This window comes from Notamacropus eugenii, chromosome 7 (genome assembly GCF_028372415.1).
Source record: "Notamacropus eugenii isolate mMacEug1 chromosome 7, mMacEug1.pri_v2, whole genome shotgun sequence".
NCBI lineage: Eukaryota > Metazoa > Chordata > Mammalia > Diprotodontia > Macropodidae > Notamacropus > Notamacropus eugenii.
This window is the reverse complement of record NC_092878.1, coordinates 136,121,005-136,139,419: the sequence shown is the minus strand read 5'-3', so window position 1 is coordinate 136,139,419 and position 18,415 is coordinate 136,121,005. Positions and strand designations below refer to the sequence as shown.

At 40.7% G+C, this 18,415-nt stretch overlaps 1 protein-coding gene across 5 annotated transcripts in view; it reads right to left on the bottom strand.

Moving 5' to 3' along the window:
- The window catches only part of RAP1GDS1 (Rap1 GTPase-GDP dissociation stimulator 1), a 207,986-nt gene that overhangs the window by 29,688 nt on the left and 159,883 nt on the right, over window positions 1-18,415 (bottom strand). For 4 of the 5 annotated variants that reach the window (XM_072625020.1, XM_072625022.1, XM_072625024.1 and 1 more), the window contains one exon: window positions 1,781-1,906. The exons of the other annotated variant lie outside the window; for it this stretch is intronic. In XM_072625020.1, the coding sequence (XP_072481121.1) occupies window positions 1,781-1,906 (126 nt within the window). The remainder of the gene's footprint in view (window positions 1-1,780; window positions 1,907-18,415) is intronic. 5 annotated transcript variants of the gene reach the window in all.

Sequence of the window (18,415 nt, the reverse complement as noted above, 5' to 3'; positions counted from 1 at the left end):
AAAGTTCATGTAAGAAAACAGCGAATGTTCAACCAGGATAATTTTTAAATAGGTGCGTTTGCACTAACACAGAAAGTAGGGCGTTTCCTTGGTTACAGAACACTGGACTGTAAATGTGCTCTGACTCGAATTAAAAATTGTGATGGAAGAGGTCTTTCTGAAATAAAATTGAGAATATATAGGTTGAAGGCATTGTTTTTTTAGAATGGCAGTTGCACCACCTTTCGCCATACTTAGACATTAAAAGACTGTAGGATGAGCTTGCTGTAACACAAGAAACAATGCACTATAGGTGCCTAGATACGTAAGCAGGATCCCTAGTAAGTTAACAAAGGCTGAAGTTCATTGCAAAGCTGTAAAACAGGCCAGGAGAAGATGAAGATAAAGAAGTGAAAATGCCATGATTATGAAACAGTCCAGGGGGTGTTGGATACAGTGTTTGTGTATGAAATTCAAATTAGGAAAAGATATGTCACACATCCTAAGGCCATCATTAGCACTTAGCAAAAAAAAAACCAAAACAACTAACATCCTACAATTAAAAAACATCCATCACATTTCTTTAAGCACATAAGTAAGGTCTTGATTTGGTCATTAGTGACATCAGGGATTAGTAAGGGATCGTGATGGTGAAGACGGTACAGTGAAAATTATCCTAGTTCATCTTGCCCAAGAATTCTAGTTCTAATCAACATTTCAGGTCTTTTTTGAGGAAAGAGCATTTTTCTTCACAAGTGTTCTTTTCTTGTGTTGATCTTTCACAGGTCAAACCCAATAAAGAAACTAATTTTCACTTGCCATGACAACAGAGATGTTTCTGGGGCAGAAGGGTCCGGATACCAGTGTATCAGCTGATTCATTTTACACTAACAAAGCCAAGTTCTTGTGAATGGGAATTAACATAAAAAAGATCAGAGTATTCCTGACAAAGAGAATTTGGAAAGAACCACAAGGAAGTTCTGAACACCTCCTCACAAGTTTGATTTACTTACTAGTTACTATTTGCCTACCATGTGCATGGCATTGTGCAAAGTGCTGGAAAATACAAGCAAAAAAGAAACAGGACCTGCCCTCAAAGAGCATATATTCTACTAGAGAACCAGTAGTTACAGATAAACTAAAAATGGTTAACCTGGCGGTCTGTTCAACTATCATGCATTATGCTATCTGTATGACCTTGGGCAATCTCTCTGGGCCTGAGTCTCCTCATCTGTAAAACAAGGGTGTTGGATCAGATTAAATCTAAGGTCTCTTCCAGCTTTGGGTGACCCTGAGCTCTTCTTACTCTCTTTAGCTTTAAGCATTTACTATGTAACCATGAAAAGTACAGATTTGTTCAGGCATGGATTCTAAGATACATGGGACATATGACCCAAAAGACTAGTGAAAAAGGTCTAAATTGTCTGCTCTGTTCAATCAGTGTACACAGAGCTCCATAACAGCTAATAAAGACCACCCTAGAGGTAGAAAGCACATGGTATACAGAATAGAAAAGGCCTTGCATTTGGTAGCACAGGACTGGGGTTCAAATCTTAGCTCTGCTGCTTTGTAAGTTTGACTTCGAGCAAGTAGCTTTGCAGTCCCCAGGTGTCTGATCTAAAAAAATAAAGGTTTTTTTTTTTGAAAAAAACCCAAATATGCCCAATGTCACTTTCTAATTAGAAATTGATTACGATATGGTAGGTATGCAAAGAAGGCCTTAAAAAGCTGACAAAATCAGAATTTAGCAGAGAGGCTGAAAATAACATTATCACCAAGGAAGGTCCATCTATTTCCTCACCGTTTTCTGCCAAAGGAGCCAAAACTTCAAAAATCATCTCCTTTTTATCATGTTCTATTTGCTTCTTGAAGAGTTTTACTAACTCTTCTGCAACATTTGTATATGCGAACTGTTCTTTACTGGACTCTGCAAAATAAGAGGAGAATTGGAAGTAGAGTAAATAGTAAAGTTCTGAAATTGTTTTCTTTCATTCATTCATTCATTCATTCATTCATTCATTCATTCATTCATTCATTCCAGGGTCATCCTGAACTATGAGTCATTAGATGCACATGCTCTGTGAAACACTGGAACAATTCAGTCTGAAACTTAATGCTGCCCAAGTGAAAGGGAAGATGTCTGAGGTTTCAGGGAAAAATGTACTGACCCAGATTATCCTCAAGGCTTTAAATTTCGACAGTAGAATAATGTATAGGTTGTCATAGCAACTGTGAAATTATAAAGTTATAAATTCAGACTTTCAAGGCCTTCCATCAGAGGAAAAAAACTAAGCCATGCCTGACTTCATTTTGCTTTGCTAAGATACAAGGCTAACACTCTTATCTCTGGTGTCACTACCAGAGGCAGGCCTACCAAGGCACGCTTATTCAGATTCTGACCCCTTACCTTCTGGGAACCCATTCCTTCATGGCAGAAAATCCAGGGAAATATAGCTCTACTGCATCTTAAAAAGGAGTGCTAGAAACAGGAATCAACCAGTCAATCACCATTTATTAAGTGCTTACTATATACCACCTACTATGGATACAAAGAAGGAATAAAAGTAGTCCCTGCCCTAAGGAGCTCACATTCCGGTAGGGAGGCATACACATTAAAATACACACACACACACACACACACACACACACACACACACACACACGACACACAAGCCAACCTTGGGGGAGAAGGCACTAGAAATTGGGGCATGGGGATAGAGAGAAGGAACCAAGAAAAACCTCCTGCAGAAGGGGACTTTTAAACCAAGTTTCAAATGAAGCCAGGAATTTCTAAGAGGTGGAGGCAAAAGAGGAATAACCTCCAGGTAAGAGGGAAAACAGCAGAAGCTGACTGTCCAGAACACTCCTAAACCTAACCCCTGCTTCACTGCTTTTGGTAAGCTGAAGTATTTAGTAGAAGTGTGCCAATGTTAAGAAAACTAGCTCCATGGTGTGTGTACATTTGTGTGTGTGCATGTGCGTGTGTGCGTGCATGTGTGTGCATGCAGGACTCCTCTTGATTTCACAAAGGGCGGGAGGGGCAAAGGTGATATGGAGGCCTTTTTCAATAAATTCCCCAATCTCCAGGGCTAAAGATGGGCAAGACCCACAATTCCTCGAAAGGACGCTTTGTTCAAGATGAGGATGATGTGAAGCCTACACATAGTCTACTATTCTGTTCCTGGCAACTGCTGAAATGAAATTAATTTCAGAAGCATGAAATCAGTTCTGACATGGCTGAAGTAGTCTTGCATCCAGTTTGGAGCTTTCACTTCTCTATCAAAATATGGCATTAATATCCTTGCATTCTTACTCTTCCATTCTGTATCCCAGTGCCCACAACGTTTTATAAACTGAAACCAACATAGAAATCTCATGATCATCCCAGGGATTGTACTTAGCTCGTGTCCGACAAAGCAGAGCAACAATGTGCTGGTATTTAATATGGGAGTTAAAGGCTTTCATCTCCAACTGATCCTTCAGGGGAAACTCAGGTAGGCAGAGTGATATGACCAGCATGGAACCCAATCAGGACATGCTGACATTTGAATAAAATGGCACGAGATTTCCACCAGCCCTTCAGTAAGAAGCTTCATTTCTAATATGACTTCAGGGCTGAATTAAAAATAAGCATTTTCAGAGGAACTGTCTTTGTAAGAAAAAAAATCTGATTTTTAAGAATGTGCAACTTTGTATTTTCTTCTAGTAATCATTTTTTAACCTTAAAACATTATAATTAAAAACTTATTTTGAAATATATACAATATATATGTGTATACATACACACACATATATGTACATACACATGTGTACATATATATACGTATATTTATATATTAGTTTCTGCCATTTGAGGTGATCTGACAACTTAGATTCCTTTTAATTGTCTAAAATTTGACACCATTTGACCAAAAGTAACTCCACGGTTCAGAGACCTGTCAAAAGCAGAAGTCTTTGTTTACGTCAGATATATTTTATCCACTTGGTATTTAGAAGAGAGGCAGTTGAATCACCAAGGAGGCATGCATGGACACATTCAGAGTGGAAAGGGATGTGACCAGTGAATAAATAAATATCTTGCTGACAACACTTATGTTTCAGACTCTAGTCCCACCACAATCTGCTACCCGCTTGAGTGACCTATCATCACTGTAGGCAAAGGGCAATGAACTGAAGAGTCACAGATCTGGGTTTGAATCCTGGTTCTGACACTTAATATCTGTGTGACTTCAGGCAAATCACTTAACCCTTCTGGTCCTTGGTTTCCATCACTTAGTCCCACTCACTCCTTGGCACTTTCTAATTTGGCTTTCATTTTGATGGCCACCAGCAACCTCCTCATTGCTGGATCCAATAGTTTTCCTCAGGCTCATTATCTTATTTACTTCTTAGAGTAGGTAAATGGCTTTAATTACTCCTTAGAGCAGCTGCCTCTCATCCTTTTACTTATTTGTTTATTTACTTATTTTAGTTTCCACAAGATTTTGAGTTCCAAATTTTCTCCCCCACCCCAAGGCACCATGCGTTCTGATTACCCCTTTCCCCAATCTGACCTCCCTTCTATCACACCCTCCCTTCTCTTATCCCCATCTTCTCTATTTTCTTGTAGGGCAAGATAGATTTCTATACTCCGTTACCTGTATTTCTTATTTCCCAGTTGCATGCAAAAACAATTCTCAACATTCGTTTCTAAAACTTTGAGTTTCAACTTCTGTCCTTTCCTTCCTCCCTACCCATTCCCACTGAGAAGGCAAGCAATTCAATATAGGTTATACATGTGTAGTACTGCTAAAGACTTCCATAATGTTGTGAAAGACTAACTACATTTCCCTCCCTCCTGTCCTGCCCCCCATTTATTCTGTTCTCGCTTTTGACCTTGTCCATACCCAAAATTGTTTACTTTTAAGTACCCCCCTCTCATTTGTCCTCCCTTCTATCATCACCCTCACACCTCACTTATCTCCTTCTCCCCTACTTTCCTGTAGTGTAAGATAGATTTTCATACCAGATTGAGTGAGCATGTTATTCCCTCCTCAAATCAAATGTGATGAAAGTTTCATTCTTTCCTTCTCACCTTCCCCCTTTTCCCCTCCATTGAAAAACCTTTTTCTTACCTCTTTTATGAGAGATAATTTGCCCCATTCCATCTCTTTCTCCTCCCAATATGTTCCTCTCTCACTCCTGAATTTTATTTGTTTAGATATAATCCCTTCCTATTCAACTCACTTTGTGCCCTCTGTCAATATGTATATAATCCCTCCAACTATCCAAATACTGAGAAATATTATCTTTCCATGTAGGAAAGTAAACAGTTCAGTAAGTCCCTTGTGATTTCTCTTTCCTGTTTACCTTTTCATGCTTCTCTTGATTCTTGTGTTTGAAAGTCAGATTTTCCATTCAGCTCTGGTCTTTTCATCAACAATACTTAAAAGTCCACTATTTCACTGAATGACCATTTTTTTCCCTGAAGTATTATACTCAGTTTTGGTGGGTAGGTGATTTTTGGTTTTAATCCTCGTTCTTTGACTTCTAGAATATCACATTCCAAACCCTTCAATCCCTTAATGTAGAAGCTGCTAGATCTTGTGGTATCCTGATTGTATTTCTACAATACTCGAATTGTTTCTTTCTGGTGGCTTGCAATATTTTCTCCTTGACTTGGGAACTCTGGAATTTGGCTACAATATTCCTAAGAGTTTTTCTTTTCAGATCTCTTTCAGGAAGTGATTGGTGAATTCTTTCAATATTTATTTTACACTCTGGTTCTAGAAAATCAGGGCAGTTTTCCTTGATAATTTCATGAAAGATGATGCCTAGGCTCTTGTTTTGATCATAGCCTTCAGGTAGTCCCATAATTTTTAAATTGTCTCTCCTGGATCTATTTTCCAGGTCAGTTGTTTTTCCAATGAGATGTTTCACACTGTCTGCTATTTTTTCATTCCTTTGGTTTTGTTTTATAATTTCTTGATTTTTTCATAAAGTCATTAGCTTCCATCTGCTCCATTCTAATCTTTAAGGAATAATTTTTTTCAGTGAGTTTTTGGACCTCCTTTTTGGTTAATTTTGCTTTTTAGGGAATTCTTTTCTCCTCACTGGCTTTTTGGATTTCTTTTGCCATTTGCGTTAGTCTGTTTTTTAAAGTGTTATTTTCTTCAGCCTTTTTTTGGGGTCTCCTTTAGCAAGCAGTTGACTCTCTTATCATGATTTTCTTGCATCGCTCTCATTTCTCTTCCCAATTTTTGCTCCACTTCTCTTACTTGATTTTCAAAATCCTTTTAGAGCTCTTCCATGGCCTGAGACCAATTTGTATTTTTTTTAGAGAAGGAGTTGTTTTAATTTTGTTTTCATCTGTTTGCATGCTTTGGTCCTCCTTGTCACCAAAGTAAGATTCTGTAGTCTGAGTCTTTTTCTGGTTTTTGCTCATTTCCCCAGCCATTTACTTCACTTTTGAGCTCTTTGTCAAGGTAACTCTGCTTCCAGTGGGGATGGAGGGGGTATACTGTCAGTTGCTCGATCCCCCCACAAACTATGGGCCCTAGAGCTCCAGAAACAGTCACTGTCTCTGCACTTGCTACTGCTGTGGCTGAATCACTCCACTCTCCCACACCGGTCCCACAGGCTTTTTCCGCTGACCTTCCAATTTGTCCTCAGCGTTTTGGGGTTCTGAAATCTGGAAACTGTCACAGGTGTGAGAGATTCAGTCTCCCCAAGGCCTGCTTATGTCCTGTCTGTGCTGGCGCAGGCCATGCTGAACTGTCCTCTGCTCCCATCACAGTGTGATAGATACTTTCCAGCAACCTTCCAGGCTGTCTTGGGCTGGAGATTTGCTTCACTCTGTCATTCTGTGTATTCTGCAGCTACAGAATTGTTTAGAACCATTTTTTACAGGTATTTGGTTGGGCCTGGGGGCAGTGCTCTAGAAAGTGCGTGCTCTTACTCAGCCATCTTGGCTCTGCCCCCCTGCTCTTCATTCTTAATACTCTTTCTTTGGTTACTGTGCCACAGATCACAGATTTGGAGCTGGAAATCCAACACCTTCGTTTTAGAGATGAGGAAACTGAAACCCAGGGAATACCTTAGGTACTAAACCTCAGTGGGAAGATTTGAATCTGGGTCCTCTAACTGAAGAACCAATGCTTTTTCCACTGTACCATGCTGCCTCCTAGGGCATGCACCTGGGTTCTTATATCTCTGGCTCTTCTTTCTTTTCCCATCACCTTAACGTGAGCATTTCCTAAATGTCAGCCTATACTAAGGACTCCCAAGGTTTTAAGCCTTACCTCTATGGAAATGACTCCCAATCCTATATGGCCAGCCTTTTCTCCAGTGAGCTTCAGATCTGATTTTCTAAATACCTTTTGGCTACGTCCTCCACCTGGATGTTCCATTGGCACCTCTAACTCACCATAGACCAAATCCATTATCTCTCCTCTAAAACCTATTCCTTCACCTGCATTCCTTTTTCACACTCAGATTAGAATTCCCACTTATACCCTGCCTCTTTCCACACACAAACAATTAGTTACTCCCAAGCCCTAGCAAGCATACCTCCCATGACTGTACTCTCCTTCAAGGTCCACAACCATCACATAAGTCTAGGCCTCCAGTAATTCTGATCATTGCAATAACTGGCCTCCTTGACTCTGGGCTATCTTCTCTAACCCACTTCATACTCCACAGCTTAAATTTTTTCATAAACATCTGCAATCATGTAATTATTTAGTCAAAGACCTTAAATAGTCCCCCATCCTCTGGAATACAATGCAAACTTCTTGGTTTACTAATCAAGGTCCTATAAAGTCTGTCTTCATTATCTCTTTTCCAGCCTTATCTTACTGCTTCCCTCAAGTATCCTATGCTCCAGTCAAATCAGGATGACTTTGTACAAATACACCTCTCACTTTCTTTATTTTAACTCACGCAATCTTTATGCTAGACACTGGGCCAGGGGCAGGAGGGACAGAGGAGACAGCTCCTTCTCCAAAAAGCCTTCAATCTACTGAGTGAGATATAAATTATATAAAAAGATGAGTAATTACAAATGAATTTAAGGCTAGAGAGAGAATTAACAACTGAAAAATTGGAGAAGGCATAAAGGAAATGATATTTGACCTTGATCTTGAAGAAACCAAAATATTTTGAAGAGATGAGACAAGAGTACATTCCAGGCATGGGGGAGAGCTTGTACAAATGGGAGGTTGAATATGGAGTTCTAGAAACAACTGATAGTTCTGTTGGAATGTGAAATGTATATGTGCAAGTGATGTGAGAAAATTTTGGAAAGACAGGTCAAGGCCAAAGAGTGGAAGTCCTGAGATGCCAGGGTGAGGGATGCGTATTTTATGCTAGAGGTAATACAGAGCCATTGAAGGTTCTTAAGCAAGAATGTGACATGATCAAGGCTTAGGAAGATTGTTTTAGCAGTGGTGTGTGTAATGGAAAGAGAAAGGAAGTAGGGAGACCACTTGCCAAACGAGTAGATAAAAACGTATGGATGCTAGAGATGTAGATAAAAGTCACAAGATTTAGCATTTGATTGGATACTGGGTTGAAAGATTCGAAAGAAAAAAGATTGACTCCAAGGTTATAAAAATGGATGACAGAAACAGGGATGTTTGGAACAGGAGCAGTTGGGGAAGGACAATGATTAAGTTCCATTTTGGACATGGTGAGTTTGAGGGGTTCTGTGAAGTTATTTAGGATATGGAGTTCCGTTCTTTCGAGACTGGATATGGAGATTTGGGAATAATCTGGATAGAGACCATAATTGAGTCCATGAGGCCAGATAAGATCGATCACCAATGGAGAGTAGAAAAAACAGTCTTGAGGGGAACTGGAGATGGAGGATAAATCAGCAAAGAAGAAGGAATAGGGATGATCAGAAGGGCAAGAGGAGAATGAGATAAAAGTGATGTCATGGAAGCAAAGTGACGAGAAAGCATTCAGGAAGAGATGGCTAACAGGATGAACTGCTTCAGCAAGACCAAGAACCATGAGGACTGAGAAAAGCGCACGGCAATGTAAAGAAAACTGGGAACTGGAATCATCTGTACTGACAGAAGGATGGGAACAGATCCAACCCTGGATCCACAGAGCAGTTTTGGGTCAGTAGTCTGATTGATTATGAGGATTAAGAAGTGAGTAAGTAGTGAGAAAGTGGAGGCAGCAGGGACAGACAACTACTCCCTGGCAGTTCAAGAGGAAGCATAGAATACTATGGCCTGAAACAATTTGAGGATCCTTCACTGAAGCTTTTTTTTTTAAGAATGAGTCAGAGTTGGCATATTTGCAGGTAGTAAGGAAGGAGCCAGGAGCTAGGAGAGTTTGGAGAGAAGAAATGGTCAAGGTGGCAAGATGCCGCAGGATATGAGATCAAGGGTACAGTTAAGGGGCTCAGCCACAACACGGAGAAGGGCTGCTTCTTCTCCAAAGACAACAGCAAAGGAAGAGGATGGGTAAAGATGCACAGGGGTGTTAAGGGACGCAGTCAGGTAAATTAAGAGAGCGCTCTCTGGATGATCTCCTTTTCCTGAGAAGGCTCAAGATTGAACAGGGCTCAGTGAGGCCAGAGGAAAGATAAGAGAACGTGGGAACAGAGAGGGACAGAGGCTCTGGAGGTCATGGTGACAACCAAGAACAGAATCAGGAAGAGTGAGGCAGAGGCAGAAATGGACAAATAAGAGATTATAACAAGGGAGAACTTGAGAGTTTCCATCATCGCAGTTGCATAGTCATGGATAATGGCAGTTAGATGGCATAGTACACAGAGCAACAGGCCTGGAGTCAGAAGACTTCTGTTCAAACCTTGCTTCACACACTCACCATCTGTGTGATCCCGGGCAAGTCACTTGACCTCTGTTTACCTCATTTTACTCATGTGTAAAATGGGGATAATAATAGCACTTACCTCTCCCAGATTTGTTATGAGGATAAAATGAGATAATATCTGCAAATAACTTTGCAAACCTTAGGGCTCCTTATAAATGCTAACTAGCCTGCAGTAGTAGTAACATGAATATAAGAGGCAGAACTATAAAAATATAAGCCATGGATTTAGGGAGACCGGTGAGTTAGGAGGTCAAGTGTTCATGAACACATATTGTAAAGTCCCTGTGAATGCACAAGAAAGGAAGAGTAGTTGGGGAAAACAGCCTAGGACTGAGTTTGCTGAAATACTATTTAAGTAACTGGAAGCCATTATATTGTCTCAAAAGAGTGATACAGACAGATAAGTAAACCACCAAGGAGGACAGCGCAGAGAATAATGACAGAAGAGGGAAGGTGTGGAAGCAGCAGAGATTAGGCTGATTCTTCCTGGTCTAGAGATGGAGTGGCTCAAGAAGGGGTCCAGAAATGCAATGTCTTTCAGAAAGAGCCAGATTTTTGTGAGTTGAAAAGAATGGTGGATGAAAAGATCTAGGATGAAAAGGAGTTTGTTAAAAAGAAAGTAGTTGCTCCTGCTGATGGAGAACCACCTCAGGTGTTAGATAAGTAGAGTGAACCTCCAGTACTCTTTGGAGTTAAGTTCTAGAGACCCTGGAGGATTGTGTTAGGGAATGTTTTAGGCCCAGGTACTTGCCCGCTGGCTCACATCATGGATGCAAGATACCCCTCTCTTTTCCCCTTCCCCCCTATTTTCCTGTAGGGTAACAGATTTCCATACCCAATTAAGTATGTATGTTATTCCCTCCTTAAGCCACATCTTACGAGAGTAAGGTTCACTCATTCCCTCTCATCTTCCCCTCCACTGTAAAAGTTTTTTCTTGCCTCTTTTATGTGAGATAATTTACTCCATTCTACTCTCCCTTGCACCTTCTCCCAGAACAACTCTCTCACCCCTTAATTTTATTTTTTTGATCTCATCCCTTCACATTCAACCTACCATGTGCTCTATCTGTATATACATACATATGTGTGTGTGTCTGTGTACATGGAAATCTACGTATACACACACATATATTCCCTCCAACTACCCTAACACTGAGAAAGGTCTCATAAGTTACAGATATCTTTCCTTACAGGAATGTACACAGTTCAACTTTAATAAGTTCCTTATGATTTCTCTTTCCTGTTCACCTTTGCATACTGCTCGAGTTTTGTATTCAAAAGTCAAATTTTCTATTCAACTTTGATCTTTTCATCAAGAATGCTTAAAAGTCCTCTATTTTATTAAATACCCCCTTTCCCTCCTGAACTATACTCAGTTTTGGTCCCCTAAAAAGGGAAGCAAAAGGAGAAAGGTAGGAAGTCATGTTAGGGGCTGTGACATTACTATTCTAATCTGGACACTTTTGGAGGATCACAGAATCCACTCCTTCTTCCATCACCAGTTCTCTAGAGGCCTGAATTGGCCGGGTATACAGAATATACTTTTGAAAAAAATCTCATCTGGACAATGAAGTTGGGTGCATGTGTGTGTGTTCCTTTTTCCTTCCCCCTACAGACTTTGATTTACCACAAAAATCTTCACTTTAGAGAGTGCCATCAAATGTTGAACTTGAAATGGTTAAGAAAAACTGACAGCTGTTTCACTTTAAAATGCCTAAAACTCACTGAAAATCATCTTCATTCAAATTGCTATAATAGGTGGTCCTAATTTAGGGACAGGGAAATCCTTGAATACTGTACCAATGATTAAGAAAACAAAAAGGAAATGTGTCTGAAGGAGGGGAGGTACATGTGCGTATTTTACACACTTCCTCCCCTTCCATTACCCTGAACCATGTTCCCCTGTCCCAGGCAGGGAAGGGTAAGAATTGAGGAGTCACTGGTCTGACTTGCAGGACTCTGCATCAGACTTTCTGGTCCAGTCACTTGATTTCTCTGCACCTCAATTTCCTCATTTGTAAAAACCATGATAATTATACTTGCATTAGTCATGACTATGGTGTTTTGTAAACCATAAGGCACTACATAAACATGAAATTTTTGTGTTTTTCTCATTGCTTTCAGGATAAACTGAGAAGCCCAGGGTAGTGGTAGCAACAGAGCAACTCTTCTCCCTGTACAATGTAGACTAATTTTTCCCCCTGGGCATGGCTTCCTCCAAGTTCTATTCAGCAATTTCCTCTGAACTCAGTTTACCTTCAAAGTAGCCAGATGGGACTGAAAATGATTTTCTTCACATTAGAAAAAAGGATAGATACAGGATGAGATGTGCTGTCCCTCTGCTAGGAATAGATGCCTTCATATGGCTAGTGATCATTATTGACCCATTGCTTTGGGAGAGGCCTACAGGTCCCAGCTTTAAGGGAGTCATATTGGTGTAAACTGGTTGGTTTGGAACAGCTTTTTGGAAGCAATAATGCAGCCGAACAAGCAGTCATCAGTCTAATAACTGCTGGCACTAGGGAACTCAATAGTGTAGGAATGTGCTCAAACTTAGAGAGGTCCCTGGAATTTTAGGACTATCTAACAACTGAGCTAAAGAACAGTTTTGAGGCTATTTTATTTTAATTTGATATTTGAGGTACCAACTAGATTTGTGCCACATTAACTTGGTTATGATTCTTTTGTGAAAGCCATTTGGGGGAGGCATTTAGGAGGATGATGGAATTCAGGGACATTTCTGGGATTGAGGATATGGATAAATGTGTCGAGAGGACCCCAATTAACTGGCTGAGCACAGGCAGAAGTGCTGCATCAGTTTAAAAAGTTTTCAGTCTCAGTCTTGTCTGGAGCTTCCAGTGAGGGACCCCTGAACACCACAGACATCTGGTATCCTTCCCTGCCCTGGTAGAAATAGCTACTGCTTATGCATGGCAGAGAGAATACAAAGATTGACCTATAGCACTCTGGTTTTCTGTCTTTCTCTGAACCTAGCTGACCAATCCTGAGCTGGACATTCAGAGTCTTGGTGGCAGTCCTTGTGAGATCAGAATGGCAGAAATTCTGGGATCCTCTGAGTAAACTGGTAGGAGGAGGTTTACCACTAATAGGAAGGGGAACTGAGGCCCTGCTATGATTGGCCAGAATCCTTTGGAGTTGCCCAAATCATCCAGTATGGCAGTTTCTAACATCATCATCTATGGCAGACAGGAAGGGGCCAGGAGACTATGGGCAACCAGGCACAGCACAGAAAGGCTGAGTTAGAGCCCAGAAGTAGTATCAGCCATAATGCTCCTGCCAAATACAGAGAACAGTGACAAGGCAGGATGACAGCAAGTCTTTGCATTGAGAATAAAGATTTGGGTATGGGCATACAGAGGAAGAACTGGGCTCCAGCAGTGCAACATAATTCAGGAGTAAGGCAATACTCTGTTTTAACAGAGAGGAGGAGAGTCAGGCCCCAACAACAGAGCAATAATGCTGGAGCCAGTAAGATGGGGAGGACAACTCAAGTCCCAGGAATGGTCGCTGTCCTGCACTGGCACAAAGTGGCAATGTCAGCACTCAAGACCCTGGTATGGGGGGTGGGGCAGCAGTTAATCCTGGCAGGGTAGGGAGTGGTACGGGCCCAGTGGCAGCAGGCAGCAGACTAGTGGTGGCCCAGAGGTAGACGAGAGGGCACCAGGATGGGCAACGGCAAGAGGCAGGGCCACAGCTTATTATAACTGAGGCCCTTGTACAACTCCTCTCCATAAAGGACTCTGAGCACCTGGCAGTGTTTTCCTGCCACAAGAAGGGAGGGTGGAGCCTCAGAGACCTCTCATGGGGTAAAGTTTTTGTATCTTCCATGCCTGAGAAAGTCCTGGCTAGAAGGCCAGACAGTGGGTGGTGGTATGCTGAGGACTGGTACAGGAAAAGTAATTACCTCCGCCACAGCCCTGTGGTTCTTGATGCTGCTCAGGGTCACCCCTTTACAATCAGAGAATACACTATTACAAAGACCTGGCATCACCCGGCCTTGTTCCAAGGAGACAAGGGAGTTGAGGATTTCTAGTCTTCGTTCTTTCATACCCAGTCACTCCTCAGAAAGTCAATAAATGTTTTTGCTGTTCCTGTTATAGCTTTTCTTTTCCTCCTTCAATGCTGTGTGTACTGGGCCTCTTGAACACTCAAAGTCAGGGTTGATTAGTAATAGTCCTGAAGTCATTTAAGTAGTAGAAGTTGCCCTAGTATGCTGGTGTGAAACTCAAGGTCCTGTCCTGAATACTGACTTAGAAAACCACAAGTTAACATTCTCTATGTTGCATTCTATTTTTTTTTTTTTTATATTTTGCAAAACATTTCCCAATTACATTTTAATCTGTCTTGGTTGTGATAGTTTTGGGCCCAGTTGAACACCTTTGCCCTAGAAGACCTTAAGGAGAGTAAGGCACAGCATATAAGCAATATCCTGCTCTACACAAGTTAGGCTAAATGTACCTTCAAAGATAATGAAACCCTCCAGGGAAACCTGACTAGCTCAGGTTGCTGTTATCACTTCCTGGTCTCCTTAATCCATCTGAGATGTGGCTAGCAGACCACAAAGGGCAACTCAAGCCTGGGAGCCTGGCTTAGCTGAATCACCTCAGAGTATCCTCTTGGCTATCCAGTTGGCTATCCCACTGGTGGGGCTAAGTAAATCTTTTGTTAACTGCTGAATGATCTATGAGTGTCTCATTTTGTTCCAACAAACTACCAATCTAGAACACCTGTACTGAACAAAGGAATGTTAGATCCCTGCCTTCCAAATGAATGCTGATATATCAACTCAGGTGACACCTGATGGGAACGCAGGAGATGATTTTCATTAGCACAGCATCTACCATTAGAGCCCCAGATAAAACTACAAAGTAGCCAAAGTTTATTTTTAGTATTCTCCTACTTCCTTTTCCCTGCTCCCAAGTACCCAGTATCCTCATACTGTTATCTGACCGGTCATTCATCCTACCCTGAGGTAACCCCCAAATTATCCTTCGTAGCCCAATCAAAACTCATTTTACTGGTTTTAATTGATCTAATTTATCTATCTGGCCATCCATTAATTTACTTAATGTCTCATTGACTGCCTATGTTTAAAGCATTGTTTTTAAGGGATTTAAAATAGAAATCATGAACCAAGAATAAAAAACATGGAAAGTGTTTGATAAAAAGTTGTGACTGGTCCGAACAATTTCCAGATGAGGAAATCAAAGCTATCTATAGTCATATGAAAAAAAATGCTTTTAATCACTATTGATTAGGAAAATACAAATTAAAATAACTGAGGTACCACCTCACACTTATCAGATTGGCTAATATGACAGAAAAAGGAAATGACACATGTTGGAGAGGGTGTGGAAAAACTACGACACTAATGCATTGTTAGTGAAGAACATTCTGGGGAACAATCTCGGACTATGCTCAAAGGGTTATAAAACTGTGCATACCCTTTGATCCAGCAATACCACTACCAGGTCTATATCCCAAAGAGATCAAAGAAAAAGGGAAAGGACCCATATGCATAAAACATTTATAGCAGCCCTTTTTGTGGAGGCTAAGTACTGGAAATTGAGGAAATGCCCATCAATGGAAGACTGAACAACTTGTAGCACATGATTGTGATGGAATACTAATATGCTATGAGAAGACTGGTTTCAGAAAAATATGGAAAGACTTATATGAAAAGAGCAGAACCAGGAGAACATGGTACATAGTAACAGCAATTTTGCATGGCGATCAACTGTAAAAGACTTAGTAATTCTCAGCAATATAATGATCCAAGACACTTCTGAAGGACGTATGACAAAAAAAGCTATCCACCTTCAGAGAAAGAATGATGGAGCCTGAATGCAGATGGAAGCATAATTTTTTCACTTTGTTTTTCTGGCTTTCTTTTTTTTGGCAACATGGCTAATATGGAAATATGCTTTGCATGATTTCAAATTTATAACTGATATCATCTTTCTTGCCTTCTTAATGGGTGGGGAAATAGTTTGAGAGAAGAAGAGAATTCAGAACCCAAATTAAAAAAAAAAGGCAGGCTAAAATAAGTAATAAATTTTAAATAAAATCAGCTAAAAAAGAAAAGATGTGACTGATTGATAGGGTTAATGTATTGGGGGATAATATAATATAAGGAATGCTGCCCTTGGGAATCAGAAAATTGAGTCTGCCACTTATTATCTGTGTGATCTCAGGCAAATTATATAACCTCTCATTCACAGTTTCTTCATCTGTAAAATAAGAATAAGAAAGACCCTCGATTACACAGTGCAATACTAATGCAGACCAACAGGCCTACTCTTCAAGAACTTAGGGTCATCCCAAAGAGACGCTGGACTTTAGAGATCACCACCACCACCCTCCAGGCTAGGGTAAGTGGGAGCAGTGTTTGCCTTTAAAACTAAATGATTCTTCAATGCCCTCCACTCTCCCTATGACATGTCAGGGAATAAAACACACAGAAGTTCCACTTCCAACCCACTGTTTGGGTAACTCTGCATCAGTCAGTGCACACCTGAATAAGAAGTCTTTCTTTTTTCCCCAGAAAGATGTGGGTTGTCCTAGAATGCAACATAAATACTCTAAACTACAAGTCACCAATCTGTGATCATGTGGGGCTTCCGCTATTATCTAGGCAAAGTCAGACTCACAATAGTGTAAGGCACACAATGCCACAAGTGAGTTAACAGAATTTTTAAGTGTTGCATTCTTTTAAGTAAGCGATGAAGACAAAAATACTTAGTTCCAAATTTTAGTTATGCTCACAAAAGAAAAACACTCTCTGCTATATAGTGAATAAGGATATGCTTCCCATAAGAAGTAAAAAAGAAGTAAAAAATAGCATTCTTATTTAGAGATATGTGGGGAAAAAATCCATTTAAGAAAAGATAATAAAATCACAACATATACTGAATTTTCTGTAATTTTCCCAGATGCTGGCTTCTCCCACTCTTCATACTCAGTTAATTACCCTGCACTCTCACTGCTGGAACACTGGGTTAGGCTCTTGTTATCTTGTTATCTCAAACCTGGACCATTAAAAAACAGTGTTCTAATAAGCCTCTCAGTGTACAGCCTCTTCCCTGATTCCCCCTGGTAGAACTGACTTTTCCCATCTCAACATTTTAATATCACTGTACTGATCTCTCTAATGCACTTATCACCAGCTGTTTCTCTGCATATACTTCCTTTATTTGGCCTCTCTCCCGGAAACTGGATGGTGGGTTCCCTGAGAAGAGAGGGATGTCTCGTTTCATGTTTGCAACCCTAATATATAACATCTGCATTTCATCTCTAAGGTGACTGAACTGAATTTAAAATTTATTTTCCATGTAGTGGACGAATTCTGTGATGTATCAGCTATGTCAGCTTAGACTGGAAATTAATAATTTACATACCTTTATAATCCTACAGTAATAACTCAATGAATCAACTGATTTGCCTGATCTCAGGGCTATCAAATGGGAGCAAGGGAATTCATTACCAGTTCAGATCATCCACTGATCCGCTGGATATACGAGTTACTAGAAACAGTTAACCCTCTTCTCCAACTTCTTTCCCAGGAAGTAGCTTATGCGCTTTAGTAACCATATGTTTCAGATGTAAAATCTTTGAAGTCTACTTTTAGTGAAGCCCTGAAAAAAATGTCTTGTCAAACTGTGTGTCAGATAATTTTTCCTTGGAAATCCCGTTGCCATATGTATGGCCTTGCATCATCAATAACAAGTTTGGAGAGGCCATGAAGGACTTGCAGGTGCTAATCAGAAAAGAGGGAGGTTCTGGAAGACAGGGAACCTTCCTATGAAGGGGGAAGGGTCCCTCCAGTCAAACCCCCTTAGGCCCAAATTCCTTTCTGCACTGGCTTTGGCTGAGGCGCACCTTTCTTTAATGCTCATTACTAGTTCTTTTCCCTGGATTCTTAAACAAGAAAAGCAGCTTTTGCTTGGATCAAGCGAGGTGTGAAGTGGGATGAGATACACCTGCAGCTAGACTGGGGTGGGTTGGGGGAGGAGGAGGTGTCACCCAGTGCCAGGAGTGTCTCGGTGTGCAGCTGTGGAGATATAAGCTCTTAGGCATCATTGCTTCTCCAGGGGATTACTGGTATTTCCTTTCTTACAGTTTATTTTTTTTTAAGGTGAAGTGAGAACTGAGCTTATTCTATTCTGTCCTATAATTTTGACCAAAAAAAAAAAAAAAAAAGACATCCTGCAGAATAAAAGGGACATGGTTCCCGCTTTGTGAATTGGTGACTTGAGGTAGAGGGAGGGGGCTGGACAGAGAGGCTGGAATATGTGAGCCTTGTGCAGTGGAACTTAGCTTCATTTCTACTTAATTTTAATCAACTACATTGGATCCAAAATCCCTCTTCTCATCCTAATGCTAAAGGGTGAAAGCCCTGCTTCACTGATGATCAAAGTTGGAAAAGACCATGGGGATGGACCAGGGATGCTTGGAGGGAATGAGACCCAGCAGAGGAAGAAAGGCCCAGTAGGTAAGTGCAGGACGCGGACCCCTAAGCAACAGAAGAATGATTTAAACTGTATGAAGTGCCAAGAATAAACAATCTCTAGCTCTAGCACTCTGAAAT